This window comes from Convolutriloba macropyga, chromosome 5 (genome assembly GCF_964194025.1).
Source record: "Convolutriloba macropyga chromosome 5, txConMacr16.3, whole genome shotgun sequence".
Taxonomy (NCBI): Eukaryota; Metazoa; Xenacoelomorpha; order Acoela; family Convolutidae; genus Convolutriloba; species Convolutriloba macropyga.
The window spans coordinates 12,794,773-12,812,403 of record NC_134472.1 but is presented as its reverse complement, the minus strand read 5'-3'; the positions used below and the strand labels follow the sequence as shown (position 1 = coordinate 12,812,403).

At 34.1% G+C, this 17,631-nt stretch overlaps 1 protein-coding gene across 1 annotated transcript in view; it reads left to right on the top strand.

Moving 5' to 3' along the window:
* The window catches only part of LOC142340276 (uncharacterized), a 38,129-nt gene extending 23,605 nt beyond the window's left edge, over positions 1 to 14,524 (top strand). The window contains exon 3 of the mRNA XM_075390850.1: positions 14,359 to 14,524. Within this exon, the coding sequence (XP_075246965.1) occupies positions 14,359 to 14,524 (166 nt within the window). The remainder of the gene's footprint in view (positions 1 to 14,358) is intronic.
* The last annotated feature ends 3,107 nt before the right edge of the window (positions 14,525 to 17,631 follow it).

The following is a 17,631-nucleotide window of genomic DNA, read 5'->3' as shown; positions in this document are numbered from 1 at the left end:
GTGAAGACGTAGTCGACACGGAAAAAGACTGTTACGACCATAGCAAAGATGGCTTTCAATTTTCTTCTCAGCCTCTATTGTGTAATTCAAACGTCACTGTCCATAATGCTGCACTTGGTTTATTTGCAATTTCTGCCCGTTATTGTTTACCCGACGAAGCGCTGTATGACCTTTTAAAATTTCAAAAGATTATTCATCCAAATGACCGTCTACCTGCTCCAAATTTTTTGAAACAAGAGACAAAGAAACTGACAGAGCAATACATAAAGCACAGAGAGAACAATGGCAATGGGGAAGTTATCTATCTCAATTTTTTCGACAAACTGGTGCAGAATGTTCAAAAGTACATTAATGAAATAGTGAAATACGCAGACCCAGAAACAAAAACAGATCTAAAACTCTCGAGTCTTTTTGAGGAAGGTACAATCCATTTGAAACTTATAATTAACGTTGACGGAGTTCAGGTTCGAGAATCTAGTGATTGCTCCGCTTACCCTCTCTGGGTTGCTTTGGCTGACCTGCCACCAAAACTCAGATCATCATTCGATAATATTTTTCTCTGTTCTTTGTGGTACGGCAAAGGAGAAATTTCGTGGGATCCCATTTTTGATCACTATGCTTCTGAGATTTCAGAAGTAGAGAATATTAAATACAATGAACGTTCGTACCAAATCCGCTTCACTACAATTTTCTTGATTGTCGACCTCGTCTGCAAACATGATGTTCTGAAAATGAAAAAATTCAACGGTTATTATGGCTGTAGACTGTGTACAATGAGGGGAATTCAGAGATTTCCAGGTAGTCATTGGTACCCGAATGATCGCACCTTCACAATGAGGAATCCTGCATAGCATGAGCACTTGGTTAGACTATTTGAGAGCGGAGTCGTTGACGAAAGAAAGGGAAGAAAAGAGAAGGATCCAGAAGTTGACACCTTGGGTGTCAAAGGACGCTCGAAAATTTTCGACATTGTTCCGAACCTGCCATTGACCTGCCCTATAGACACCATGCACCAATGCCTTAAGGGTGTTGCTCACGATGTCATCAAATTTTTCGCTGAACAACTCAGCTCGATTGAAATAGCCGAAATTGACAATGCAACTGAAAAAGTACGTTTACCAAGCGAGTTCAAGCGGTCGATCAGATCACTGCGCTCACTTGATCATTTCAAAGCAAATGAATTGAAAACTTTTCTTCTTTATTTTTCACCCATAGTTTTTTGTAAGTTTTTCGAAAGTTCTGTCGCCCATGAGACTAACATTCAAAATCTTGATTACCTAGCATTTTCACTACGATCCATGTACGAGAGTGTATCACAAGCAAGCCTATGCGGACATATTTTAGAAGCCTTTTGCTATAATATGTCGTTTCGCTATCCGCTGAAAAAATTTGATTCTATCAATTATCATTTATTAAGACATCTAGCATGGCAGTGCACTACCTTTGGGCCATTGTGGACTACTTCGGCTACGATGTTTGAGAACGCAAACAACCACTTTATAAGAACTCTGACTGGAACGGTAAATACTTGCAGTCTGATTGTCAGTCGCTATATTCGTAATCGACAACTTGGCAGCTTTGAAACGAAAGAAGACAATCTGACATGTTTTATTAAAAAACTGAAAAACAAACCTAGCGATTTCAAAGAGGACTTGCGCGTAGAAAGGAATGACGTTTTCAATAAGACCCAAGCTAAGTTTCCAGAAGCTCGTTTATTCGGCAGATTTCGAGGGCTGTTCCATCTTGACAGCCAGAGTTATACGAGATCAAACGCTAACAGTTTTGTCGCAATTCGTGAGGATGGTGAGTTTAAGGTGGGTCAGATTCTACTGTTCGTAGATCGAAGTTCAGCGATCTTCTGTTTAGTACAGCTGTACGAGATAATTGAAACAGTCGTTATTGATCTCAGGTCGACAGAATTTGAAAAGGAATCAGGTGTCCTTGAGCCTCTTGCATATCGTGTTACAGAATTGCCTGACATTCAGCTTCCGAGAGTGGATTCAGTTCAAAATAAGCTTATCAAGTTTTTCTTCCTGGGCGATCTTTACTTTATCAACGTGCTAAAACATTTCGAGCACGATTAGATTTGAACGACCGTTTAGTTCTTAAAATTTAATTTTTACTTGTTCTGAAAGTTTAGTCGAGATTTGCTTACTTGCGTAGGTTTCTGATAGCAAGGGAACTAAATCAATACTTTGTTTAAGTGGAGCTTCTGAGTGAATTTACTGGTTTCTTAAATTTATTTTCTCAAGAGTACATATATACATTCATTACACATACATACATACAAATTTTAATATTACTTAAAAACTTTAATAATGTTTAAATACGCAATAAACGTTAGCGGGTGTTTCTGCCCGCTTCGACCGCGGATTTAAAACTTTAAATTTGAAATTCCGGGACTTAAGCGGGTGTTTCTGTCCGCTTCAAATTTTTATTACTAGTGCTGCTTTTAACTTTGTTACTTGTTTAAGTTAATTTTAAAATTACTTAAAAACTTTAATAATGTTGAAGTACGCAATAAACGTTAGCGGGTGTTTCTGCCCGCTTCGACCGCTTATTTAAAACTTTAAATTTGAAATTCCGGGACGTTAGCGGGTGTTTCTGTCCGCTTCGAAATTTTATTACTAGTTCTGCTTTTAACTTTGTTACTTGTTTAAGTTAATTTTAATATTACTTTAAAATTTTAATAATGTTGAAGTACGCAATAAACGTTAGCGGGTGTTTCTGCCCGCTTCGACCGCGGATTTAAGTCTTTAAATTTGAAACTCCGGGACTTTAGCGGGTGTTTCTGCACGCTTCGAAGTTTAATTAGATAATAGATAATTTTATGTTAAGTTTGGAGAGTGCTCTTTGAGCCCTGATTTGTATCTAGTGCTCTCCTCATTTCTCCTGTAACCTCTAAACAAAAAAATAGTATCTATTTGTTTAGATTTGGAGAGTTTTGGAGCTTGGTTTTGTATCTAGTGCTATGCTTATCTCTCCTATAACCTTCAATCAAAAGAAATATCTGTTTGTTTGTTTACATTTGGAGAGAGTTCCTTGAGCCTGGTTGTGTACCTGGTGCTGTGCTCAATTCTCCTATATCTTTTTGTAACTCCACCACTGCCGGTCCCAAGTCCGGAATGAAAAAGGAGGAGGGTAACATGAACAGAGCATACTGGAAAGAATTCGAAAAGTTGATTATAAATTCAACTATAGAGACTTTTTCCGACAATTTTTATATTGATTCAATATAATATTGCTTCAAACTTATTTTCATAAATCAAATATGTTCATATTGCTTGATATATATTGCTTCATACGTAAATTTCCGATTAATTCGAATAATTAATTTTAAATAATTTTTAAAAATAGGTCATTTTTATCGGGTCAAGGAGTTGTCCAAATCGAACCAAACTTGGTATGGAGTATCTCCTGTCAATATAGAGTCTGAAACAAAAAGATTTTGCTATAGCTTGCCTAGGAAAAAAGTTAGTTTTTCATACGGAAATTTTGACTTATTCGCTTATTCTATTTTCAAAAATAAAGAAATTTCATCGGGTCAAGGAGTTGTTCAAAGTGAACCATATTGATATCCCAGACTACCAGTACTATTTAGGTTGTTATGCAAAAAGAACGGTCCGCCTAACTTTCCTAGAAAAAAGTTAGTTTTTCATACGGAAATTTGCTGTTATTTCAAATAAATAATTTTAAAAACAGGTCAGCTTGGTCGGGTCGAGGAGTTGTCCAAATCAAACCAAACTCGGTATGGAGAATCCCATAGGTATCTAGAGTGTAAAACAAAAAGAATTTCTGCTATAGCTTGCCTAGGAAAAAGGTTGGGTTTTCATACGGAAATTTGCTATTATTTCAAATAAATAATTTTAAAAATAGGTCTATTTCGTGGGGTCGAGGAGTTGTCCAAATCGAACTAAACTCGGTATGGAGAATCCCATAGGTATCTAGAGTTTAAAACAAAAAGAATTTCTGCTATAGCTTGCCTAGGAAAAAAGTTGGGTTTTCATATGGAAATTTGCTATTATTTCAAATAAATAATTTTAAAAATAGGTCAATTTTGTCGGGTCGAGGAGTTGTCCAAATCAAACCAAACTCGGTATGGAGAATCCCATAGGTATCTAGAGTGTAAAACAAAAAGAATTTCTGCTATAGCTTGCCTAGGAAAAAAGTTGGGTTTTCTTACGGAAATTTGCTATTATTTCGAATAATTTTGCGATTATTATTTTAAAAATAGGTCTATTTCGTGGGGTCGAGGAGTTGTCCAAATCGAACCAAACTCGGTATGGAGAATCCCATAGGTATCTAGAGTGTAAAACAAAAAGAATTTCTGCTATAGCTTGCCTAAGAAAAAAGTTAGTTTTTCATACGGAAATTTTGACTTATTCGCTTATTCTATTTTCAAAAATATAGAAATTTCATCGGGTCAAGGAGTTGTTCAAATCGATTTAAACTCGGTATGGAGAATCCCATAGGTACCTAGAGTGTAAAACAAAAAGAATTTTCGCTATAGCTTGCCTAGGAAAAAAGTTAGTTTTTCATACGGAAAGTTGCAATTATTTCGGTTAATTTGCAATTATTGAATTTTAAAAATAGGTCTATTTCGTCGGGTCAAGGAGTTGTCCAAATCGAACCAAACTTGGCATGTAGTATCTCTTGTGTACCTAGAGTCTAAAACAAAAAGAAATTTGCTATAGCTTGCCTAGGAAAAAAGTTAGTTTTTCATACGGAAATTTTGACTTATTCGCTTATTCTATTTTCAAAAATATAGAAATTTCATCGGGTCAAGGAGTTGTTCAGATCGTTTTAAACTCGGTATGGAGAATCCCATAGGTACCTAGAGTGTAAAACAAAAAGAATTTTCGCTATAGCTTGCCTAGGAAAAAAGTTAGTTTTTCATACGGAAAGTTGCAATTATTTCGGTTAATTTGCAATTATTGAATTTTAAAAATAGGTCTATTTCGTCGGGTCAAGGAGTTGTCCAAATCGAACCAAACTTGGCATGTAGTATCTCTTGTGTACCTAGAGTCTAAAACAAAAAGAAATTTGCTATAGCTTGCCTAGGAAAAAAGTTAGTTTTTCATACGGAAATTTTGACATATTCGCTTATTCTATTTTCAAAAATATAGAAATTTCATCGGGTCAAGGAGTTGTTCAAATCGTTTTAAACTCGGTATGGAGAATCCCATAGGTACCTAGAGTGTAAAACAAAAAGAATTTTCGCTATAGCTTGCCTAGGAAAAAAGTTAGTTTTTCATACGGAAAGTTGCAATTATTTCGGTTAATTTGCAATTATTGAATTTTAAAAATAGGTCTATTTCGTCGGGTCAAGGAGTTGTCCAAATCGAACCAAACTTGGCATGTAGTATCTCTTGTGTACCTAGAGTCTAAAACAAAAAGAAATTTGCTATAGCTTGCCTAGGAAAAAAGTTAGTTTTTCATACGGAAATTTTGACTTATTCGCTTATTCTATTTTCAAAAATATAGAAATTTCATCGGGTCAAGGAGTTGTTCAAATCGTTTTAAACTCGGTATGGAGAATCCCATAGGTACCTAGAGTGTAAAACAAAAAGAATTTTCGCTATAGCTTGCCTAGGAAAAAAGTTAGTTTTTCATACGGAAAGTTGCAATTATTTCGGTTAATTTGCCATTATTGAATTTTAAAAATAGGTCTATTTCGTCGGGTCAAGGAGTTGTCCAAATCGAACCAAACTTGGCATGTAGTATCTCTTGTGTATCTAGAGTCCAAAACAAAAAGAAATTTGCTATAGCTTGCCTAGGAAAAAAGTTAGTTTTTCATACGGAAATTTTGACTTTTTCGCTTATTCTAATTTCAAAAATATAGAAATTTCATAGGGTCAAGGAGTTGTTCAAAGTGAACCAATTTGATATCCCAGACTACCAGTGCTGTTTAGATTGTAATGCAAAAAGAATGGTCCGCCTAATTTTCCTAGAAAAAAAGTTAGTTTTTCATACGGAAATTTTGACTTATTCGCTTATTCTATTTTCAAAAATATAGAAATTTCATCGGGTCAAGGAGTTGTTCAAATCGATTTAAACTCGGTATGGAGAATCCCATAGGTACCTAGAGAGTAAAACAAAAAGATTTTTCGCTATAGCTTGCCTAGGAAAAAAGTTAGTTTTTCATACGGAAACTTTGACTTATTCGCTTATTCTATTTTCAAAAAAAAAAATTTCATCGGATCAAGGAGTTGTTCAAAGTGAACCAAATTGATATCCCAGACAACCAGTACTATTTAGGTTGTTATGCAAAAAGAATGGTCCGCCTAACTTTCCTAGAAAAAAAGTTATTTTTTCATACGGAAATTTTGACTTATTCGCTTATTCTATTTTCAAAAATAAATAAATTTCATCGGGTCAAGGAGTTGTTCAAATCGAACCAAACTCGGTATGGAGAATCCCATAGCTACTTAGAGTCTAAAACAAAAAGAAGTTTTGCTATAGCTTGCCTAGGAAAAAAGTTAGTTTTTCATACGGAAATTTTGACTTATTCGCTTATTCTATTTTCAAAAATATAGAAATTTCATTGGGTCAAGGAGTTGTTCAAAGTGAACCAAATTGATATCCCAGACTACCAGTAATATTTAGGTTGTAATACAAAAAGAATGGTCCGCCTAACCTTCCTAGAAAAAGGTTAGTTTTTCATACGGAAATTTGCTATTATTTCGTTTAAATTGCAATTATTGAATTTTAAAAATAGGTCTTTTTCGTCGGGTCAAGGAGTTGTCCAAATCGAACCAATTTTGGTCTGGAGTATCCCCTGTATACATAGAGTCTAAAACGAAAAGAAATTTTGCTATAGCTTGCCTAGGAAAAAGGTTAGTTTTTCATACGGAAATTTTGACTTATTCGCTTATTCTATTTTCAAAAATATAGAATTTTCATCGGGTCAAGGAGTTGTTCAAAGTGAACCAAACTGATATCCCAGACTACCAGTACTATTTAGGTTGTTATGCAAAAAGAATGGTTTGCCTAACTTTCCTAGAAAAAAAATTAGTTTTTCATACGGAAATTTGCTATTATTTCAAATAAATAATTTTAAAAATAGGTCTTTTTCATCGGGTCAAGGAGTTGTCCAAATCGAACCAATTTTGGTATGGAGTATCCCCTGTTTATATAAAGTCTAAAACAAAAATAATTTTTACTATAGCTTGCCTAGGAAAAAAGTTAGTTTTTCATACGGAAATTTTGACTTATTCGCTTATTCTATTTTCAAAAATATAGAAATTTCATCATGTCAAGGAGTTGTTCAAAGTGAACCAAATTGATATCCCAGACTACCAGTAATATTTAGATTGTAATGCAAAAAGAATGGTCCGCCTAACCTTCCTAGAAAAAAGTTAGTTTTTCATACGGAAATTTGCAATTATTTCGTTTAAATTGCAATTATTGAATTTTAAAAATAGGTCTTTTTCGTCGGGTCAAGGAGTTGTCCAAAACGAACCAATTTTGGTATGGAGTATCCCCTGTATAAATAGAGTCTAAAACAAAAAGAAATTTGCTATAGCTTGCCTAGGAAAAAAGTTAGTTTTTCATACGGAAATTTTGACTTATTCGCTTATTCTATTTTCAAAATTATAGAAATTTCATCGGGTCAAGGAGTTGTTCAAAGTGAACCAATTTGATATCCCAGACTACCAGTAATATTTAGGTTGTAATGCAAAAAGAATGGTCCGCCTAACCTCCCTAGAAAAAAAGTTAGTTGTTCATACGGAAATTTGCTATTATTTCGTTTAAATTGCAACTATTGAATTTTAAAAATAGGTCTATTTCGTCGGGTCAAGGAGTTGTCCAAATTGAACCAATTTTGGTATTGAGTATCCCCTGTATATATAGAGTCTAAAACAAAAAGAAATTTTGCTATAGCTTGCCTAGGAAAAAGTTAGTTTTTCATACGGAAATTTTGACTTATTCGCTTATTCTATTTTCAAAAATATAGAATTTTGATCGGGCCAAGGAGATGTTCAAAGTGAACCAAATTGATATTGATATCCCAGACTACCAGTACTATTTAGATTGTTATGCAAAAAGAATGGTTTGCCTAACTTTCCTAGAAAAAAAATTAGTTTTTCATACGGAAATTTGCTCTTATTTCAAATAAATAATTTTAAAAATAGGTCTTTTTCATCGGGTCAAGTAGTTGTTCAAAGTGAACCAATTTGATATCCCAGACTACCAGTAATATTTAGGTTGTAATGCAAAAAGAATGGTCCGCCTAACCTTCCTAGAAAAAAAGTTAGTTGTTCATACGGAAATTTGCTATTATTTCGTTTAAATTGCAACTATTGAATTTTAAAAATAGGTCTATTTCGTCGGGTCAAGGAGTTGTCCAAATTGAACCAATTTTGGTATGGAGAATCCCCTGTATATATAGAGTCTAAAACAAAAAGAAGTTTTGCTATAGCTTGCCTAGGAAAAAAGTTAGTTTTTCATACGGAAATTTTGACTTATTCGCTTATTCTATTTTCAAAAATATAGAATTTTCATCGGGTCAAGGAGTTGTTCGAAGTGAACCAAATTGATATCCCAGACTACCACTACTATTTAAGTTGTTATGCAAAAAGAATCGTTCGCCTAACTTTCCTAGAAAAAAATTAGTTTTTCATACGGAAATTTGCTATTATTTCAAATAAATAATTTTAAAAATAGGTCTTTTTCATCGGGTCAAGTAGTTGTTCAAAGTGAACCAATTTGATATCCCAGACTACCAGTAATATTTAGGTTGTAATGCAAAAAGAATGGTCCGCCTAACCTTCCTAGAAAAAAAGTTAGTTGTTCATACGGAAATTTGCTATTATTTCGTTTAAATTGCAACTATTGAATTTTAAAAATAGGTCTATTTCGTCGGGTCAAGGAGTTGTCCAAATTGAACCAATTTTGGAATTGATTATCTCCTGTATATATAGAGTCTAAAACAAAAAGAAGTTTTGCTATAGCTTGCCTAGGAAAAAAGTTAGTTTTTCATACGGAAATTTTGACTTATTCGCTTATTCTATTTTCAAAAATATAGAATTTTCATCGGGTCAAGGAGTTGTTCGAAGTGAACCAAATTGATATCCCAGACTACCACTACTATTTAAGTTGTTATGCAAAAAGAATCGTTCGCCTAACTTTCCTAGAAAAAAATTAGTTTTTCATACGGAAATTTGCTATTATTTCAAATAAATAATTTTAAAAATAGGTCTTTTTCATCGGGTCAAGTAGTTGTTCAAAGTGAACCAATTTGATATCCCAGACTACCAGTAATATTTAGGTTGTAATGCAAAAAGAATGGTCCGCCTAACCTTCCTAGAAAAAAAGTTAGTTGTTCATACGGAAATTTGCTATTATTTCGTTTAAATTGCAACTATTGAATTTTAAAAATTGGTCTATTTCGTCGGGTCAAGGAGTTGTCCAAATTGAACCAATTTTGGTATTGAGTATCCCCTGTATATATAGAGTCTAAAACAAAAAGAAATTTTGCTATAGCTTGCCTAGGAAAAAGTTAGTTTTTCATACGGAAATTTTGACTTATTCGCTTATTCTATTTTCAAAAATATAGAATTTTGATCGGGCCAAGGAGATGTTCAAAGTGAACCAAATTGATATTGATATCCCAGACTACCAGTACTATTTAGATTGTTATGCAAAAAGAATGGTTTGCCTAACTTTCCTAGAAAAAAAATTAGTTTTTCATACGGAAATTTGCTCTTATTTCAAATAAATAATTTTAAAAATAGGTCTTTTTCATCGGGTCAAGTAGTTGTTCAAAGTGAACCAATTTGATATCCCAGACTACCAGTAATATTTAGGTTGTAATGCAAAAAGAATGGTCCGCCTAACCTTCCTAGAAAAAAAGTTAGTTGTTCATACGGAAATTTGCTATTATTTCGTTTAAATTGCAACTATTGAATTTTAAAAATAGGTCTATTTCGTCGGGTCAAGGAGTTGTCCAAATTGAACCAATTTTGGTATGGAGTATCCCCTGTATATATAGAGTCTAAAACAAAAAGAAGTTTTGCTATAGCTTGCCTAGGAAAAAAGTTAGTTTTTCATACGGAAATTTTGACTTATTCGCTTATTCTATTTTCAAAAATATAGAATTTTCATCGGGTCAAGGAGTTGTTCGAAGTGAACCAAATTGATATCCCAGACTACCACTACTATTTAAGTTGTTATGCAAAAAGAATCGTTCGCCTAACTTTCCTAGAAAAAAATTAGTTTTTCATACGGAAATTTTGACTTATTCGCTTATTCTATTTTCAAAAATATAGAATTTTCATCGGGTCAAGGAGTTGTTCGAAGTGAACCAAATTGATATCCCAGACTACCACTACTATTTAAGTTGTTATGCAAAAAGAATCGTTCGCCTAACTTTCCTAGAAAAAAATTAGTTTTTCATACGGAAATTTGCTATTATTTCAAATAAATAATTTTAAAAATAGGTCTTTTTCATCGGGTCAAGTAGTTGTTCAAAGTGAACCAATTTGATATCCCAGACTACCAGTAATATTTAGGTTGTAATGCAAAAAGAATGGTCCGCCTAACCTTCCTAGAAAAAAAGTTAGTTGTTCATACGGAAATTTGCTATTATTTCGTTTAAATTGCAACTATTGAATTTTAAAAATAGGTCTATTTCGTCGGGTCAAGGAGTTGTCCAAATTGAACCAATTTTGGTATGGAGTATCCCCTGTATATATAGAGTCTAAAACAAAAAGAAGTTTTGCTATAGCTTGCCTAGGAAAAAAGTTAGTTTTTCATACGGAAATTTTGACTTATTCGCTTATTCTATTTTCAAAAATATAGAATTTTCATCGGGTCAAGGAGTTGTTCAAAGTGAACCAAATTGATATCCCAGACTACCACTACTATTTAAGTTGTTATGCAAAAAGAATGGTTCGCCTAACTTTCCTAGAAAAAAATTAGTTTTTCATACGGAAAATTGCTATTATTTCAAATAAATAATTTTAAAAATAGGTCTTTTTCATCGGGTCAAGGAGTTGTTCAAAGTGAACCAAATTGATATCCCAGACTACCAGTACTATTTAGTTTGTAATGCAAAAAGAATAGTCCGCCTAACCTTCCTAGAAAAAAGTTAGTTTTTCATACGGAAATTTGCTATTATTTCAAATAAATAATTTTAAAAATAGGTCTTTTTCATCGGGTCAAGGAGTTGTTCAAAGTGAACCAAATTGATATCCCAGACTACCAGTAATATTTAGATTGTAATGCAAAATAATTGGTCCGCCTAACCTTCCTAGAAAAAAGTTAGTTTTTCATACGGAAATTTGCTATTATTTCGTTTAAATTGCGATTATTGAATTTTAAAAATAGGTCTTTTTCGTCGAGTCAAGGAGTTGTCCAAATCGAACCAAATTGATATCCCAGACTACCAGTACTATTTAGCTTGTTATGCAAAAAGAATGGTTCGCCTAACTTTCCTAGAAAAAAATTAGTTTTTCATACGGAAATTTGCTATTATTTCAAATAAATAATTTTAAAAACAGGTCTTTTTCATCGGGTCAAGGAGTTGTTCAAAGTGAACCAAATTGATATCCCAGACTACCAGCACTATTTAGGTTGTAATGCAAACAGAATGGTCCGCCTAACCTTCCTAGAAAAAATTTATTTTTTTATACGGAAATTTGCTATTATTTCAAATAAATAATTTTAAAAATAGGTCTTTTTCATCGGGTCAAGGAGTTGTTCAAAGTGAACCAAATTGATATCCCAAACTACCAGTAATATTTAGGTTGTAATGCAAAAAGAATGGTCCGCCTAACCTTCCTAGAAAAAAAGTTAGTTTTTCATACGGAAATTTGCTATTATTTCGTTTAAATTGCAATTATTGAATTTTATATAATTGTTTATATAATTGTTTTATTTATTGTTTGCTTTTTTTTGGAGTTTAGACCTGGTTTTTTGGCCAGTGCTTTGCTCAAAAATCTCCTATAGTTGAATGTTCATAACTCCGCCGTAGCCGGTCCCCAGCCCGGTTGAGATAAGGAGGAGGGAAACACACCCAAATCATAATGGAAAAATCACATAAGTTGATTTTTTAAAATCAAATTGAGATATTTCCGACACTACTGTAGCTAAATTTATAGACTCATTTAGTGCATCTGATCAGACTACCGCGTGCTTTCGAGACGGTTTAAGGGCCCAGGATTTTGCCCAAAATAAGGGGGAAAAGAGTGTAAAGAGTGTAAAAATAATATTTTTACACCGTTAGAGCCCCCCTAACTAAGGGTTTAATAACGGGGAAAAGAGTGTAAAGAGTGTAAAAATAATATTTTTACACCGTTAGTGCCCCACTTATTAAGGGTGGAATTACATATTAAAGTGTAATTTACGGGTGTAAATTATAGAAAAAGAGTGTAAAAAAGAGTGTAACAATAAGTTTTAACGGTATAACAAAGAGTGTAACAATAAGTTTTAACGGTGTAATAAAGAGTGTAAAATTAAGTTTTAACGGTGTAATAAAGAGTGTAAATATAAGTTTCAACAGTGTAATCAAAAGAGTGTAAAAATAAGTTATTCCACTCTTTTTCCACCGTTAAATCTTAAAATTACACCGCTAAAATTACACTCTAACAGGAAATTTCACCCTTAATAAGGGGGGCACTAACGGTGTAAAAATATTATTTTTACACTCTTTACACTCTTTTCCCCGTTATTTTTGGGCAAAATCCTCGGCCCGGGTGGATCTTTTCCGTTTTTGACACCCCCCCCCCCCCCCCACAAGTTTAGTGGGCGCATATTATTTGCACCCCCCATGCACGTGTCATATTTTTACATAATGACTTACTGTGTAATGGAACGTGCTCTGTAACTGGGGGAGCATAACTTAGTGTTGGGGCACAAACGGAAAAGATCCCAAAAGTTTGTAGAAATTATAATAGTGATGTGGTCTTTTATGCGATTTTTAGCTTCGGCGATTTTCTGTCTGACCCATATGACTTTCAAATCAGCTGTGCTAGACGTTTTTTGTTAACTTGGCTAATCAATTTTATTTGTTGTCCTGTTCAATTTCCAAATTTTGTATTCCGTCTATATGATATTTCCCGCAACTTAAATCAAGTCCAGTGTTTCTCAATTTTTGACTTCTGATGTTTTTTCTCAATTTTAGTATTGCACAAAAAAAGCTGTTTCTCCTGTGTTGTGTAAGTTTTTCTCTTAATTTTTTGTTTTTTTTTTAATTTTGGTTGGGTTTCTTGAAATAATCCTTTCTTTGCACCATCAAATATTTAAGTTTTGTGTTATTGGCGAAAAATAAAAGAAAGAAAATTGAAAATAGCTTAACATCAAACAATTACTCACTCGGCGATGGCAACTTTAAATATTTTTTTTAAATTTTGGCAGACCATTTTATAAATCATTGGAACCTTTTCTAATGATTGGCACAACTGCATTATCATTCCAATCAAATTGCGCAGCTCATAAAAGAAACATAAGTATGATGAAACACCTGTATGATAATCTCACTTTAAAGTATCTCAATCCCCGGGGTCGAGGAAAAACTGGAAAAATATGTAAGAAAAGCGGTGAAAAATTGTTTTTCTCATCGCGATTTTTGTACACACTTTTGCCGTGATATGCGGTGAAATCATGTAATTTCACCGCTAGAATAAGCGGTGAACATCCAAAATGCACCACATTTCACCGCTTACTACAACAAACCGTCCTTACACGGATTCAGGACCTCTCAACTCCTGCATGAAAAACTCCTGATCGCCGCTTAAAAGGTTTTAAAAAGTTCTATAACTTTTCGTGGATTATTTATGAGTTTCACCGCATTCACTGTTGATCTCACACGATTTCCACTATTTTTTCTAAGCGGTGAATTTGCGTAATTTCACCAATAACTAAGCGGTGAGTTTATATAATTTTACCTCATTCACCGCTTATCTCACATATTTTGGATACTTTTTTTCTAAGCGGTGAATTTACTTATTTTCAACACTAAATTCAGCGGTGAAATTATGTAATTTCACCGCTACAAGGCGATAAAGTTTTTTTCACCGCATTCACCACCTGATTTATGCAATTTCACCGCATTCACCGCTTATATTACAAATTTTTCCATATTCGCTTATCTTCACTTCGCTTATCTTACATAGTTTTGCGTTGAATGGCGGTGACACTTCGACCTGGGAGAGTCTTAGCTCTTTTTTGCGTACGATGTTTGATTTATTAGACTCTATATTTCATATCGCACCAAACTCTCAGAGTCCATCGCACTTGATTGCGAATACTTAAATCCTTGGTAAAAGTACGGGATTTTAAAAAATGTGAATTTTGTTTGTATAGTTGTTAAGATTGAATATCTAATGAAGATGTGTAACAATTACTTGCTAATAGATCGATTGACTACGATGACGAACGGAAAACAAACGACACAACAGACTTGCCAATGACTCCAAGATATCCAAAGCCGCGTGGACCAGAGCTGAGCATTATCATATTATCGTCAATTTTAATCAAACCCTTTTCATATTTAATAAATTTTGTTATGATCTCACCCTAGTTGAGGTCCTCGTTCAAAAATCTTTATGAAAATACTCATCCAGACTATTTTTGCTTATGAAAATACCCAGGCAGACCAGAAATGCCTATGATCCAGACTTTGCCTCGTTCAAAATTTCGGTGCGTTCATGTGCTCGTTAAAAAATTCTTATGAAAAGACACGTGCAGACCGAAATGCAATATGATACAGACTTTGGCTCGTTCGATTTATGAAAAGAACCAGAAAGACCAAAAAGTTTATGATCCAGACTTTGGCTCGTTCAATTTATGAAAAGATTCGAGCTAAGAAATACCGACAGAAATGGGGTACGAAACGTCGGTATTTGTCGGTTTCATCGGTTTTGCTTGTAGAAAGCATCGCCTCCGGGGTTAGGTGGTGGAAATATAAACCGCGTGATCCAGTCAAAAATTGGCCATGATCAGACGATCCAGACAAAAGTTTGGCAATGATTCGAATTTTTGCGAATTACTGCGAATTAATGCGAAATATTTTGAAAGAGCGAGTTTATTTCTCGACTAGGCCGAACCAAGCAAAATTTGGGGACTATACTTCGAAGGTGTGACTATGCAAAGTTGTGCGACTATGAACAGACAAAAATCTTTCAAAATAAGGTACCTACGCTGGTCGAGATCTGGAATTATTAAAAGACCGTCCTCGACAAAATTAGGGTCTGAAAAGACTGTCCTAGACAGATATTGGGTATGAAAAGAAATTAATCTAAATAAAAAAAACTATGAGAAGAAATGTAGAGAAGAAGTAATTGTCAATTAAAACTTAAATTGATTAAATATAGCAACGAGCGTTTTTGATCATTGAGTTCATCGTCAGGTTTCAAAACTAAATGAAATCATTTACAAAGTATATAAACTTGTCTTTGACTATAATTTTAACAAAGGAGTTAAAAAACATCGAAATTTAGAAATTATTTACAGTTAAAATTATTTACAATTAAGTTTAAACTACCGGGCGCAAACATTGAAACCAACACGCAAGATGCTAGAAAAGCCTTAGAGTCTCTCACTCTTGAAGATGACGAGCAGATAGTACCTCTTGACATAGAAAGATTTGTACACCAACGTTCCAGTTGGAGAGGCTATAGAAGGAGCTCTAAGAGAACTCTATTCGAGCAACCTAGCTCCAGATATCCCAAGGTCCGCCATGAAAAGTTTGCTAAAGCTTGCGGTGACGAATGTTCATTTCAAATTTAATGGGGACTGGTATGTGCAATCAGATGGTCTGGCTATGGGTGCATCACTGGCTGTAATACTAGCAAACTTGTGGATGAAATCGTTTGAGGCATCACTGCAAAAGCCAGAGCTCAGTGAAAAATTTCTCAGATCCGACCAAAAGGGGAAGTGCAAAGACTGTAACCGGAGAGTGACTTACCGGGGAAAAGGAGTAGAATGTGAGTCATGCAGAAACTGGTTTCGTGCAAGATGCCAAGAAATGTCGAATGAGGAATAGGCCAACATGCAGAATTTGTTTGGATTTGTACTTATTGCAGCAACCAACAGACAGTGGGGCATGATAAGGAGATGAAATCGTTTAAAAGTTATGTGGAAGATGTTATCTGCACGGTTCGTGGTGACCCGGATGAGTATATAAAATTTGCAAATTCATTACACAACAACCTGCAATTTACCTTAGAAAAAGCGAACATGCATGGGTATTTGGCTTTTCTTAACATTAACGTAATTGTGAGTAGCCAGTCATTGGTATCAAAAACCAACTGACGCTGGAATAATACTGAATTTTCGCAGCTGTGCACCGCTTCAACATAAAAAAAATGTGATTCAAGGGACGGTCCACAGGGTTTTTAATGCAACCTCTAATTGGTTGGCCTTCGATCAGGCTCTTGAAAAGAACGAAACTTGCTGGACCAAAAATCAATATCCAGAGGAATGGTCTTCAAAAATAGTGAGTCAGACTCTAGATAATAAATGGCGGTAAAGAGCAATTAAGAACAACACCAAAAGAGCATCAAAAAACCAAGACTAAATCTATTGATAAGCCAACTATTTTTCTACAATACAGAGGCAACCTTACTCAAAACTTTGCAAGCAAATTGAAGAAACTATGCGAATTGCAAGTAGTTTTTACAACGCGGAAGTTAAGATCGTGCCTCACCACCCTGAAATCATCTTTCGATAGAGACCTGAAATCCCACTTGGTATGTGAGATTAAATGTAATGGATGCGGATCCATCTATGTTGGGCCAACAAGCCGGCATGTTACCACAAGGATAACAGAACATCAAAAGAAGGATTCACAGGTGGGTCAACATCTAGTTGAATGTCGTGGTGCCACGAATGACATTGAATGGAAAATTCTGGACGCCTGTCGGACAGTAGAAAAACTAATGATTATCGAAGCTATATATATCAGCAAGCTGAAGCCGGCACTAAACACACGCGTTTAATATAGGGGGATGGAACTCACGCTAAAATATTAGTTCAAATCATAATTTTGACTAGATGAAATTACATAGGGCAAAAAACATTTTGTGCATGACAAAACGAAATTTGCAAAACCTCCACAAGAGGGATACTTATGGTTAGTGCAAATTCAGAATAACCCTAAAAATACAAGAACATGGCCAAAATTGAAAAATCCGGAATAGGAATGATTTTAAATAAATTGATAACAGATGTAAATGTGAGTTGTAAATAGGCTAAATATTGTATAGAAGGAAAAAATTTCGATCGATTTTTTAGAATGGTTCCTAGAATTGTTTTAATTGTCGTCTCAGACAAATGTAAATACATATTCATTTTATCTTTTAACAATTTGTAAAACAGTTTTAACCTGACGATGAACGTAAAGTTCGAAAACGTTTGTTTTAAATATTGGAAGTAATTTTAATTTGACAAATTGGTTTCTTTTACACATTTACAACAATTCATTTACACTTACTAAGCTAAAATCAATTCAATGGTTATTCCGGGTTTTTGAAAATCCTGGGTATAATGCTTTCTATTCCTGAAAAGGGATTTTTACTTTCATTCCTATGTGTTTTTATTATTTTTGTTAATGTTTTTTTAAGACAAATAAAGCAGTCGAACAAATGCGGAGAACTTTTGCGCCAAATAATGACTGAGAAAAGAACG